At 36.3% G+C, this 13,804-nt stretch overlaps 1 protein-coding gene across 1 annotated transcript in view; it reads right to left on the bottom strand.

Annotated features, from left to right (window-relative positions):
- LOC103139365 (glypican-6-like) overlaps positions 1–13,804 on the bottom strand; it is a 161,799-nt gene that overhangs the window by 76,616 nt on the left and 71,379 nt on the right. Inside the window, exon 4 of the mRNA XM_016672406.1 lies at positions 8,383–8,774. Within this exon, the coding sequence (XP_016527892.1) occupies positions 8,383–8,774 (392 nt within the window). The remainder of the gene's footprint in view (positions 1–8,382; positions 8,775–13,804) is intronic.

Genomic DNA, 13,804 nt, shown 5'->3' with positions numbered 1-13,804 from the left:
ACAAACTTTGCCGTGCCTCAGCTCAGCATCTTAAAAGTAAAATTCAGCCAAGACGATTCCAGAGGGGCCCCTCTAAAATCAGCTCCTGTCAAATCAATGAATCCCTGAGACTGACAGATTAATCCACATGTGAGCAGCTGTTCCTCAATAAAACAACACAGTGGTACTTGGTAGGCCACTGTGACCCACACCAGTCAGCTCAAGTGTCTCTATCTGCACAGGTCCAGGGACTGCCCCGCTGATGCACCCTGACATGCACCTTGTTATGTAGCGGGTCTGGAGCATGGCTTGGGACTGTTTATTTAATTCACCAAGACAAGTGCAAACACGTTAAAAGCCTAACACGTGCTGTACTATGACTAGGCACTGTGAGCCACAATCCCCCCCGTCTTCTCTGGTGGGTCACAGCGCCGTCATACACTGCATTGTTATCCATCTGCTGTGGTGTCTCCTGGATTAAAGCGCAGCACTCACCCTATGTCCATCTGACTCTAAAGGTCTGCAGCCCAGCCTGAATGTCAGTGGCAAACACGTCTCTCGTGGCTGCCAAGAAAGCTCTGGACAAATGTCACAACACCAGCACTGACAGTTTCCTCTAAGTGGTTGTTAAATAAAGATGTGGTGCCATACACTTTAAATCAAGGTGCAAAAAAAATGAATTCATGAGAGTGCAGTAGGCAGTTTCAGTCAGATGAACTGACATATTTTCACAAGTGGATAAATCACATGGGGGTGTGGGGGGGGAATACGTTCATGTTATATTTTCCTCAATTTCTGACAATTTCTTCATCTTTTTCTTTGGTTCAAAATGTCCTCCCACTCAGCATCAAGCTGACTGGATCTGTAACTTTCTGAATTTTCAGTTTTGAAACAGAATCTACCATGCACTGCATAGAGGCACATAGAGCACTTTTTTTCCCCTTTCATTATCATTTCATATCATTTTCTTCAATTCCAGACCACATGCTGTCTTTCATTTTTCCCGAACATCCTGCAGTTCACCACAGATCAAAATCTTTTAATTAAAAAGGACATCTTTGGCGCAGCACATTTCCCGATGACGTGCCAACCTTTTTGAGCCAGTTGCCATCTGCCATCACAGCAACGTGGCTGAGGCCTTATCCCCTGCAAGCTGTGTGAGCTGTGAGCCATCAAGAGGGAAGTAGGCAGTCAAAAAGAGAGACATGGAAAGAAGGGGGGAGTTCGTCTGGTGCATCTGTATCAGTGGGCCCTAGGTGACAAACATGAACTATGCAAGAGGTCATTTAATCTGCCCTGAAAAATCTGGCAAAAAAACAACAAAAAAAGTCGAATGCGAGTACCAAACTATGTAGGAATGAGTTTAAGTTGTCAATTTAACAATTAAAGCTCAAATTTCTCAAATTCCTGTGGGCATCTTTTTATGTGGCTTTAACCATTTAAAGCTACGTAACAAGCTTTAAATGGTTCAAAGCTTGTTAAACCATTTAACAGCCTTAAATGATTTAACAAACAGCTGTAATGTTTTCCAAACGGAAGACATTTTGATAAAGAAAACAGACTTAAAACAATTAGATTTAATGGTTTTCAGTCTAAAATTCCCAATTAGAGACCATGACTGCTTGTTTTTCCCTGCTAATGATCAGCCCCTCTTCAGTGTTTTCAAAATGTGGACAGAAGTTGGTAGAAAAGTTTTTTTTTTCTTTTCCTTACGCTGCATCTAACCTGACCCTAACTAATAATTTCAAAAAGTCATAACAACTCCGACATCACATTGTCATATGAATGAGTTTAAAATTCTTCTTAAAAATGGTTCATCTGAAGAATATTCTTAAAACTCTAAGAAGTCTTAATCTTATTCCCTGTTCTTGTATGTTTTTCTAATGTAATTTTTTGTCTTTTTATGATGTTTAAACTATTAATTATTTTTGTTTTGCATACTGGTGTGTCCCTTTGCTAGATATCGCTCGAAAAACTAAATTTGATCTTATTTTTGAGTTTTTCATCGGCAGTAATTATAATTACATAATTTCCCTTGTTTTAATATAAAAAATTAATATAAAAATATAAATTTTTTGGGATTAATATAAAAAATATTTTAATTTCTCATGATCAGTTGACTGTCTGTCTGTCTTTCTGTCTGTAAGTCATGCTACTTGCAGTGTGTGTTCCTGGTGCTCTTACTGTTGACTCCAAGGAATCCCGATAAAATATCAGTAAGTTGTCAAAGAGGCCTTTGGAGATCCTATTGTTAGTGAAGGCTTCTTCACTAGTCCTTCACTTCCAGGTGTTGACTCACTTCTTGTACTGGTCACTGAGGAAGAGCTGAAGGAGATATCTGTGAGGATCCTGCTCTGTCTGCCTCTGCAGTCAGTGGAAAGAACACAATGATGTTTTCACTGCTGCTGTGAAGCAGGTGCTGAGGAGACCAATTCTGGTTTGCAGTAGGTCTGGGGGTGTATCAAAGCATCCCAGCAATTTTCTTTGATTCAAGCACAGTGTGCTGCTCAAACAGATACCTGTTACAACTTTCAAAAAAACAAAAAAAAAAAAAAAGAAATATTTTGAAAAGAGTTTGGGTAAAAAGGCCATCCAAACCTAAACTGTGGGGATTCTCACAGCTCCTGTAAAATTACCATGAACTGCAGTGGGTGGGCAGATGTCTACAGAAATGGAAAACAAGTCAAGTGCCTGCAGAGTCAGTGACGTTCCAATAAACATGCTCATTGGTTGAGCACAAATCTTTGAAAACCGTGAACAGAACAATAATATTTTTAAGCAGTGTCATTTAGCAATGCTCTGTTCGGAGCTAATGAAATATTTACACTGGATTGTTAGTCCAAACTTTGGATATTTCATGGAGAGAGAGAAACAGCGACTTCCCTCGAGGCAGAGAAAATGTTAGTTGTTTCCTGAGTGTTGTTGCAAAATGCAGTTCAGATTTGTGAGGACCTCTGTTGTTAAATACCTCAAGTGATATTAAATAAAGCCAGCTGCTTTGGGAAAACAGTCATGCAAAATGCCGATAATGTAAGAAAAGAAAAGAGGAGAGAATAAAATGCATGCCAGACAATAGCATGACCCGTATATGTTAATGTTTGAGTTGCAGCAAATTTATATCAGACAAAATATGATAAAAACAAGAAGAAGTTCAAGCTGGAACTGTGAACCTATAGTCCAAAATATTTGTGTGGTGAACGATGAAAATGAATCAAATCCTTTCTATCTGGCTGAATTAAAGAAAAAAAAAATGTTCATGGCTGAACTGGCACATGGCTGGTTATACAACACCAGAGACTTACTGTCAGATATCTAGCAGCGAGGTAATTTCATGACTGGACTTATTGCACAGATGGCATCTTATCATGGTGCCACACTGTGATGCACTGAGCGTCTGAGAGCAACCCATTCTTTCACCAGAGTTTGTAGAAACCGTCTGCATGTCTAGGTGCAGAAGCGCAAACACCTGTGGGCACAGAAATCATGAAGCAACTAAAGAAATTTTCAAGGAGAGCCAATACCTTTGGAAATATTGTATATGTATAATCTATAGGCAGCCGTGATTCATCATCTGCTTCAGCTTTTTCCTTAAACAAATCAAAGTAAAACAAATGAGCATATTTAATTTTAAAGTTTAGTTTAAGTGGATTTCATTAAGTGGATTCCCTTAGTTTAAATTGAAGCGCAAACATATTGGCAGTCCATAATGCATCTGTGAAGCCAACACCACAGCTGAGTGCTAAATGCACGTTGCTCTTCTAGCCTGGAAGTAGTTTCAGAAAAAGCCAAATGAAACATCAAGGAACATTGTGGAAACCGCACTAACCCGATGATGATGTTTCTCACATGCCAACAAACGAATCTGTAAGCACAATATTCATAGGTAAATGTGTAAAGATTAGAAATTGCCTTGAAGCTTAATTTGAAATCGTCTGACAGTTTGTGCTTGAAAATGAGTGTATAATGAGATCAACGTGCACCATAAGCCGTCAGGGAAAACAAATCCCTCTGTGCAAAATATCCCTCTCGCCTCCATCATCATGACTAAACATGCGCACAAGACTAGGCCAACTTCCCATGTGCATGGAGAGTGAACGATAAGTGCTCTAAATGCCTGAACTTTAAATCGTTCAAAGGGTCCAAATCCCTGCAATCTACTCTGAGCAGGTCCTAATGTGGCTGGACTGTGTTTTAAGTACATCCAGGATAAAACTCTTAATGGTCATCATAAACTGTAAGCCAGAGAGATCCTCCTCTTAATCCAGGATCAAGGTTCAGGAAACTGTTCAGTGCAAGATGAGTGAAATCCCATTTTATGGAAGGATATGTCTCCTATTTTGGCTTTAGTACACAGAGAGCTGTCTACTAGCAGTAATTATGTATGGCTCATCATTGTCAGCGCATCCTTCTGTTCCAAAGTAATGTGAAGAACTGAAATGACAGATGGTTAAAAGCAGCCATTTCAAGTGGGGAGGGGGAAATAAACATTTTGTCATTTTGACTTGTTCAGTTTGAGTTGAGACTGTTGGGATTAAACCTTAATGATGACTTGTTGGGGTCAAACAAACCGGGTAGTGCATGGTATTCGACACACCACATTACATCTCTACATATTTCAGAAAGATGAAAATACCTTTTCTTAGACAGTTCTTCATTTTGCGGTCTCTTAGTCAAGGACATTGTTCTTTTTTACCTTTCGGACAAAATCAAAAGGAAATTGAAATTCTTCACATTCGCTCAGCATACCATAGCCTCATCTTTTGATGTCACATTTAGTATAGCCTAATTTCCGGGAAAGAAATTACCTAAATGTATATACTCTGACCATCTTTAATGTGAAAAGCACTCTGTGTCCATTATGATTCATGCACTAAAAAAAGTAATTTAAGTAAAAGCAAATGACTCCACATAAAGGCGATAAGGATAACCGCATGTTTCACTGTATTTCTCCACTACTGTCTTGATAAGAAGCACAATTAGTCTTTTCCCATGGTAGTAATGAAAACAATGATATATAAAAAAGTTTAAGATTTACCTCCACTTAGTTTTGTAAATATTGTTTTATTTTTACAATAACATTGAGCTGTCCCATCTCCCCCCCCATAAACCTAGATAGTTTTTATACCCAAAACTAATAAAATAAAAATTAAAAAAAAACATAAAACTTTGGAGCTTATTAACACTTGTAGTGAAGCTCTGTAAAAGCTTTAGTGTATTCCAAGACTGATTAAAAATGTATATTAAAATCAAAATCAGCCTTTAATTTGAATGTATTCATAGCCAAGTCCACCTGGTTTAATTTTTAAAATAATGGTTTTATAATGAGCACTATATTCAGTGTAAATAGGTTTCCAGAGCATGACAATAAAATTGGCCCACAGCAAATCCTTCAACCCATTTAAAGGGTATTAGGTACTTGCAAACTTATTTATCCTTTGTTTCCCAGCCAGGAGTTTTAATTGTCAGAAATATCAGTTTTAGTCTCGTCTAACCAGTTTCAGCTGTAACCCCAGACATAATTTGACTCTACATGTTTACAAAAATACTTCTTTCTGCTTACCTAATGAATAAATGATCAAGATCTAAATTGGCATTTATTTGATTCCACCACTGTCTAATTGTAATATGTACTTTTTCACAAAAAATGATGACAAAAATTATTGAATTTACTCACTAAGATCCAAGATGAGGTCATATGCCAAGCACTGCATTATGAAATTACAGTAAATTAGCAATTCTCATTTGTGACTGGCCATGACAAAACCAGAAGAAAACAATATCTCAAGTGTTTTGAGTTACTCACATATTCTGAAAGTGTGGATTTTAAGTTTTTTAATGATGTCAAACACATAGAAATCAATAATAAAATGAAGAAGATGTCTCCTCCACTCCCAAAACAGTTCGGATTTACTCCATGAAAAAGCTGAATTCAAACACAAAGTTAATATTTCTTTTTTAAAACATCCAAAACATAATCTTAAAGTACAGAGTGTTTTTTTTTTTCATGAATCCAACTAACATATTTTGCAAAAAAAAAAAAATAAATAAATAAATAAATAAATAAATCACTATTTCCTCAAATTTTTATCATTTTTCTTTATATATATTTTATCTTTATGCTCAATTTCTGCTCAGGTGACAGGTTCCTACTTTTTTCATGACACGTCACATATGTCTGTGAAGGACATAAAAAAATCTCATTGCCTTTCAATGGAGGTTTCAAGTACTTTGGTGGTATTTTCAACCACGAACTAAATTTCATGTGTTCCAGGAGATATGGAATGTATTTTTAATGACATGACAAAGACTGGCTATGTGGAAAAGATGACTCTTTCGTGTCAGTCAACTTCTCATGCTGAATTTGCTGGAGGTCCATCTGTCTGACAATTGTCTACAGTACCACACTGCTTCCTGGAAGCACCTAATAATTGATGAGGATACACCTGATTCAGAATTGCAGTGGGTCTTAGTCGTAGCAGGTGGTGAGTGTGGAGGTGTCCAGTGTAAATTCATTTTTTCCAACTTTTCACCGTCAGTGAAGTTAACAGCAGCTCAGTATTAGGACAAAAGAGCGTTGAAGATTATCAAAAAATGAGAGATCATTTATGGCAGAGGTTTAGAAAAAATCTAATGGCTTTTTAATTTTTTACAATAACAAGCAACTAGCACAACTATAAATAGGGATGGGCATGCAAAACACAACACAGCATTAAAATATAGAAATGAAAGTTAAGGTTCCTATGTGTTTAAAAGTTGCTTAAATCACAAATTTCTTGGTATAAGATATGCAGTGTAATGCATGAATTCTCTGTAAGGCCTGTGAGGCTTTTTACTTTTTATTATGCTGATTGTAATATTAAGAATTTAACCAAAGAGTTTTTCTCACTCTGTCCTTTATTACACACCTGTGGAATCCTGTGTATTCAATTCTACCACAAAGAACCAAGTCTCAACTTTAGAAATGTTTTCATGCTTATTAAACATCTGTCTATCTTCAGCTCAAAGGTTTTTCCACCAAATTTAAACTAATGTCTTTTTCAAATTTTACATCTAATTTACCTCTTTGCACTTTTACTCTGGTTCGTAGTTTTGTCTGTTATTCTCTTCTCTTTATTTTATTCCCCCTTTTGCATTGAAATACAGAGTGGGCTTGGAGCCAAGAGGCAGTCAAAACTTTATTGCATCTCTTCTGCTGATTGGAGACAGCTTTAAAACTAAATAAGCTTAGAAGATTCTCTTACCAAGTCATTTAGTCATTACAATTTGGTCTTTTGTGAATTTTCACATGTCTTTTTACTTCTAAAACATCTATTATGAAAACAAAATATCTCCTTGCTTCCTAATATATTACACCGAATAACAGCTACCATGATTAACAGATTTTCAGTGTTATCCATTTTATCTGTCAGTGGTCATTATGTTTTGCCTCATTGGTGTATGTAGTATGAGTAGCTATAGACATACCAGATATACCATGTCAGGAATTCTGTGCTTATTTTAAAACAATGAGTGTTTTGGAGGAAAGAAATCTCATTGGATATGCACTTTAATCTCTTTTTTTTACAAAGCTTTGCTCTCTGTGGGTGATTCTGAGGTTTTTGTACAGCAAATTATGTGGAGATAATTCTACATATAGAAAATAGGCCACCCACATCTGACGATCTGAAGCGCTCAAAAACATTTCATTTTTACCTCTTAATAAGATAAAAGCTGATTTTAAAGGAGTGTAACATAAAGAGCAAAGAAGAGGAAGACAAGTGTGTTGTAGAGAGCGTCAGAGAGAGAAGGTGGTTCAATGTATGATACTTGAGAAAAGAGAATTTGAATACCTCCCTCATTTATTTGCAAGTGTCCATTGTATTTAGTCTTAGCAGCATCTACAGCAGCTGAAAAGATCTTCCTGACAATTATTGGGATCATATTTTAACTATATGCACTTTAGCTTAGAGCATAGATCAACCTGTGCCTCTGTTTATGGTTTCTCTTAACATGATCTGTTTTCTTAGCTGGTATTTATTCTACTCAAAGAAAAAAAAAAGAATTAAAGTGTTTGTGTTGGCATCACTGGTCTTCTCTAAGAGAGTAAGCATCACTCTCTGCACTTAATTGTCATGTGTCACACAACAGTCTCCACTAGTCTTACTGAATGCTAAAAGCTAAAGTCACAATAAATAAACAAACCCTTATTTAGACATGTCAGTTCAAACCATCATGTAGAAAATGACCTCAGCCCGTAGAGTGCAAAAAACATTGAGTTAAAATAACTTAAGCAGAATAAACTTCAGGTCAATTGAAAACAATACATTAGAAAACAGCAGAAGATTTTAAGCAGAAAAAAAAAACAAAAAAAAAAAAAAACACAAAACATTTACAGTAGCTAGGAGATGTAAATTTTTTTCTCACCTTGGCGACCCTGTTGGCAACCTCACGACCCACCGTTAGCCCTTGGACAAATGTCCGTGCAGCAATGAATGCTCTGGTGACCTGAGCTTTCAGCTTCCTGGGCACGTCTCCAAAGGGCTTTAGCTGATCTGTGTATTTGGCGACACACTCCAGGTAGTCGTCTGTGAAGTGATACTGGGAGTTAAGCAACTGGAACATGCGTTCCAGCAGCCTGGACCAGAAGTCATTCAACATCTCCTCCAAGTTGACGTTGCCCCCCGTGTAATAGCGCTTTAGTTCAGTGAATAGGTCCTGGAACACCTCAGAGTTCTGCACATACAGCTTCCCGTATGTCCTTGTAAACATACTGTTGAGAGATTTTTCAGAGTTGTCCAACAGCTCCAAGAAAAACTCTAGATGGATAAAGGGTTTGGGAAGAGGGGGTAGAGATGAAAAAGGCATTTAGCTCATTAATCAGATATTTACATCACCTGTTTAACTTAAAAATAGGTGCATGAGTAGAATCCACTAAAGCTACTTTCCTGGCCTATTATTTCACTTAATGGCATCTTTTATGATCCTGCCTGCATCTACAGTAGCAATATAAAGCAGCCAAATATAGGTACTTGATTATGTGAAAGTCAGTGCAGAGCATTAATAATTTAATAGCAGAAATAATGGGCCACAAGAACCATGAATGATTAATGTAAAGGTTCTGATTGCACACTGAAACAAAATATTCATAAGTTTTGGATGCGGACACCAGTATACATTATCATCCCGAGTGCCCACCATTGTTCCCAGATGCAATAATTTTACTTTAAAACAGAGACTTTTAGGCAAGAATTTAGAACTGAATAATGTTGAATTGGGGCTTTATTTTCTTTGAATCACTTGAGGACTCCAGTATGACATTGTTTCTTAAGAAAGAAGTCCATCTGCTTTGTTTTAATCATTATGTTTGCCAGAGGTTTGAGCTTGTTGAAAACATGCATAAACTTGATTTTTCAATATATAATCATAAAGGAGTAACTACTGAGTTGGTTCAGTGTTTGAAATTTGGAGGCTCAGCAATCATTTTGAACTCACTGCAAGTGTTGCTAAAACCGTCCATTAATCATTTTTGCAGTGTGGCAGGGCACATTTTTGCTCCTAGAAGAGGCCACTACAATCATGGAGAACTATTCTGACGAGGGGATCAAGCAAGTAAATGCAGCACTGTTTATTGTACAGTCAAGAAAGCCAATGGCTGAATAAACATACTGTAAAAATGAAAAGAAAATGTATAGAAATACATTTTTCTATTTGTTGGTGAAGCAATAAGAGTCAAGACAGTCTTTTAGGACTGACTCATTTTTATTTTTTATTTTTTTAGTTGTTTTACTGGAGGTTGGTTAGATTCATTTTAACCTCATTCGTCAAATGAACTGTCTTTTTTTGACAGGCACTTTTAAACTGGCTTAAATTCACTTCAATTTGTTTCAAATAAATCTTGTACGAGAATGTCCTCTGTCTTAGTCATTTGTGTCACTCTTGCTAAAATACTGGAAATATATTTAACTTCAACTATGAGACTGGCATAATTAAATCTGGCAAGAGATAAATTGGCTCTCTCGAGAAATGACAACAATTCAGCATAACCAACAAAGATGAACTGAGAACCAAGGCTTGAGACAATATATTGTACATTTTGATTATGATTATATCATTTAACATGCACAGTCAGTAGTTTTAGTAGTTGTCTCAATGTACATTTTTTTTAAGAAACTTCAAGTACATTTATGCTTGGACACTTCTATGTGTTCAATCAATGTGCCTCAGCTGTTTATTGTGTGGAGGGAGTTCTTGTAAATGTGACATGTGCATAAAGAAATCAAGACCTAAGTTTTCCCTGCAGTACATAATGGAAAGCATCACATTTGCCCTGACAACGTGACTTCTCTCCATATTACATCTCAGCCATATATATATATATTTTTTTATATAAACCTGGCCATCACCATGCTGCTACAGAAAATATGATTCATCAGGCCATATCACCTTGTTGTTTTTCTTGTTTATATCTAATACTAATCTAGTTGTGGGTGCTTTAAACAAAGGAACAGAAAAAAAAATAGATCAGTGTGGGCATCTTGCGTGGCCTAATGTTACACCATCTCCACACAATGTGTTTTAAAAGCTTTCTACCACAATCAGTATCACCAGAGACCTGCATTATCTCTTCTGTTGAACTGCACAGCCTGGCATCACTACCTGCATCCTAAAAAATTAAGCATTTCCCTGTTCAAACTATGAACTCGGTTTTTAAAAAGCAAATTGGAATCATTTATCTTCAACGACTTCAGGCATACGTGCCAAAATGCTCAAGAGTGACAATACTATTTAAACACTTTAAACTAAATTATACCATTTTCTTTGTCACATCTGCTTACGTTGCTTTCTTCCATGTGAGCTCTTGCTCTCCTGAGTATTAAATCAGCCAACAAAGAAAAGAAGAAAGGAAAAAAAGAAGAGAGAATTAACAGGGGAGTCTCACTGAAGCCTGGCTAATAGGATCCCATGTTCCTAAGCAAAAAGGCGTAAATGTTGGGAAGATCATAACACATTTCTCCAAGCACAAATGTCAAACATTCCCCCACCCATCCTTGTAAACAAACACGCTGCAAATGTTTCGCGTGTCAGGCTTGCTAATAAACCATCAGAGGAGCTCTTCTCCTGGCTGCCTGGCTGACATTTCTACACTCTGTAAATAATAGCAGTCTTGACCTGAAATGTTGGTCATGTCTGATTGAGTAAACATGCCTCCCAGCATGATTAAATTGTAAAAGAAATAATCTTCAAGTATAACATTTTTTGGTAAAATAATGTTGTCATTAACTGCTATATTTAATTAGGGCACTTACAATGCACTTTAAATTAAGATAAAATCAATTAAATTAACAGGCAAACAACAATTTCTTTAGTTATTTTCATTTTTACTAACAACAAATGGCACTAGCATATGTTCCCAAACAAAATCCAATTCCTTATAAAAGCTTCATAACGCAGAACAAAGAAAAAAAAAAAAAGAAAAAGAAAAAGAAAATCTTCATATAATTGTTTCATGCATTTAAATTGCTGTGGATCTAACTGTCTCTGTGAAAGCGAACTAAATGCTGAAGCACAAGTGAGTGAGAGTGTCTGAGGAGCAGCATGTTTAAAATGACTCGCCGGCCACACCAAGAGGGCTAATCCAAACACTTAATGAAAGCTGTGTTCACTTGAAATACTTGAAATGTTTTAGATATTTAACTGCTCTTGTCATGTTCTACAAAGTCCTAAACCTCAAGCGTGAATGTTGAGAAAAAAAAAAAAAGAAAAAAAAGTTGTACGCTAATTTGACCAAAGGATTCCACTCACAACGCTGTTATGAAGACTGCACTAAAATGATCATCTGAACATTCCTTTTGATACATTTTTTGTCACCTTTTCTCTTTTCTTTGGGCTGAATTGGCACAGCATGTCCCACACCTACAACAGCAAAGCGACTATTCCCCAGTCATTCATTCTACTTTCTTTGCAGCTGAATGACCTGCCATTACACCAACATTAGTTTAAATATTAACAGCCCGCAGGGCCTTTTTTCATTCCATTTTTTCAATTAGATCCGAATCAAGGACATGTAACCCCCTGTGTATTGGGAACGTAAAATTCTACCCTTGTTACCATTTAAACGGCTCTAAAGATAGGAAAGGAACATGGCATCGCAAAAGCTCATTGGCTCTGCAGGCTGCACGTGTAATGTGTCACACTGTAAAGTGTAATAGAGTTATTTGTCACTTTACAGACAATGCAGAATTGTAGAAAGCAATAAATGTTGCCCTTCGGTTATTCAATTTGTATGCGTATTGTACTTCTGCCAAGTCTTATTCAGTTTATTGACTGCTTTAACAGCCCACTCCAAGATTCTAATGCAAAATCTGCAAAGACAATCAAATGTTGGAAATGTGTCTTCTGAAATTATAAATCAGAACCAGCAATTGTCAAACGACATTTTAAATTATTATAGACACTGCACTAAAATGACACCCTCAACTGCATAAATGTTTGCTGATTTTTATTATTATTATTTCTGGTCATGTTTGCCGTCAAGGCTTGTTACCTGGAAAACACACAGTGCTGATAGTTCCAAATGGCGGCAAAAGCTTTCCAACTCATGCAGAGTGATTTGCTTTCCACAGGCCAAAGTACATATTTTGCAAAGGAATTATCATTCAGAAGTATTGACCTTGGATAACATTCAGCTGCTCAGCCTTCTGGGTGTTAATAATTGGAGACATGTCAATAGAGGGCTTTATTCTCACTGACAATACATTAGAAAATAATCCCCCCTAAATCTCCTGAGTAAAGAAGGTTGTATAAATCAAAGGCTGAAATGTATGGTGGTTGAACAGTATAATATTATCAAATAAGTGAGGGTATGCAGATAAGAGGCTTTTCTTTTTTGGAACGTCGGTTCTGTGAAACAAATATAGGGGAGAGTGGGAAAAGAGGAACCAGTTTTCATATGTAGGATCTCTACATCAAGGCAACCTTTGCTTGGTCACTGCTTATATATCTTCATTTATTTCAGGATGTTGTTCAATAAAATATTACTAATATTGCAATAAAATTTGCAATATTAGTATATATTAACAACATGTTCTAAAATTATTTCAATAACAAAATCCAGAATATTTTATTGAGTGTAGACTTTGAACTGCACTTATGTAAATTGTTTTAACATAAAAAAAACAAAAAAAACAAAAGAAAAAGTGAATTTCTAAATAAAGTTGAAGGTCAATAAGTCTGCAAATAATAATATAATTTTATTTCCACATTATTGCTATGTATGGATGCTTGATATGTTCTTCAGAGAAAGTTTTATTTTTTATTTTTAGTTGCCACATCAATGTTGCTGTTAGTATTCTTCTCATCAGCTTGAATCGTTCTGATACTTCAGCTCCTTACTTTTCTAATAAAAGAATCCATAAAAGGTGTGGTAAAATGAGTCTTTGTGTAAGTGGCAATCATAATTGAGACTGGACCTCATAATTTTCCTGTTGCATGTAAAATAAACGCAGTGTATTCATACCCTTGAAGTAATTCTGAGCGTGAAGAATCCATTTTCTCTGGGAACCGTGCACAGTGCTCCTTTGATATCTGTCCTAATTACTGTAAATAATTATTATGATTAATAAAGGTGACCTTTTTGTTGCACTGATAATAACACTTTATCCACAAAAGAAAACACGCCCTCACCCATTAATTTTACTTCGCCCTCTTTAAAAAGGCAGTCACTCATTTCTTCTGGCCTAAAGCGATGGAAACTCTCAATGCAAGTATGGGTAATTAAGAGCAATTTTCAATTAATGGTCCAAGAGGCTCGAATGGCTAGCGGGTAGTTATTGCACAAAGCAAATAT

This window comes from Poecilia formosa, unplaced genomic scaffold, assembly GCF_000485575.1.
Source record: "Poecilia formosa unplaced genomic scaffold, Poecilia_formosa-5.1.2 Scaffold60, whole genome shotgun sequence".
In the NCBI taxonomy this organism is placed as follows: domain Eukaryota; kingdom Metazoa; phylum Chordata; class Actinopteri; order Cyprinodontiformes; family Poeciliidae; genus Poecilia; species Poecilia formosa.
This window is presented reverse-complemented; position numbering and strand designations above follow the sequence as displayed.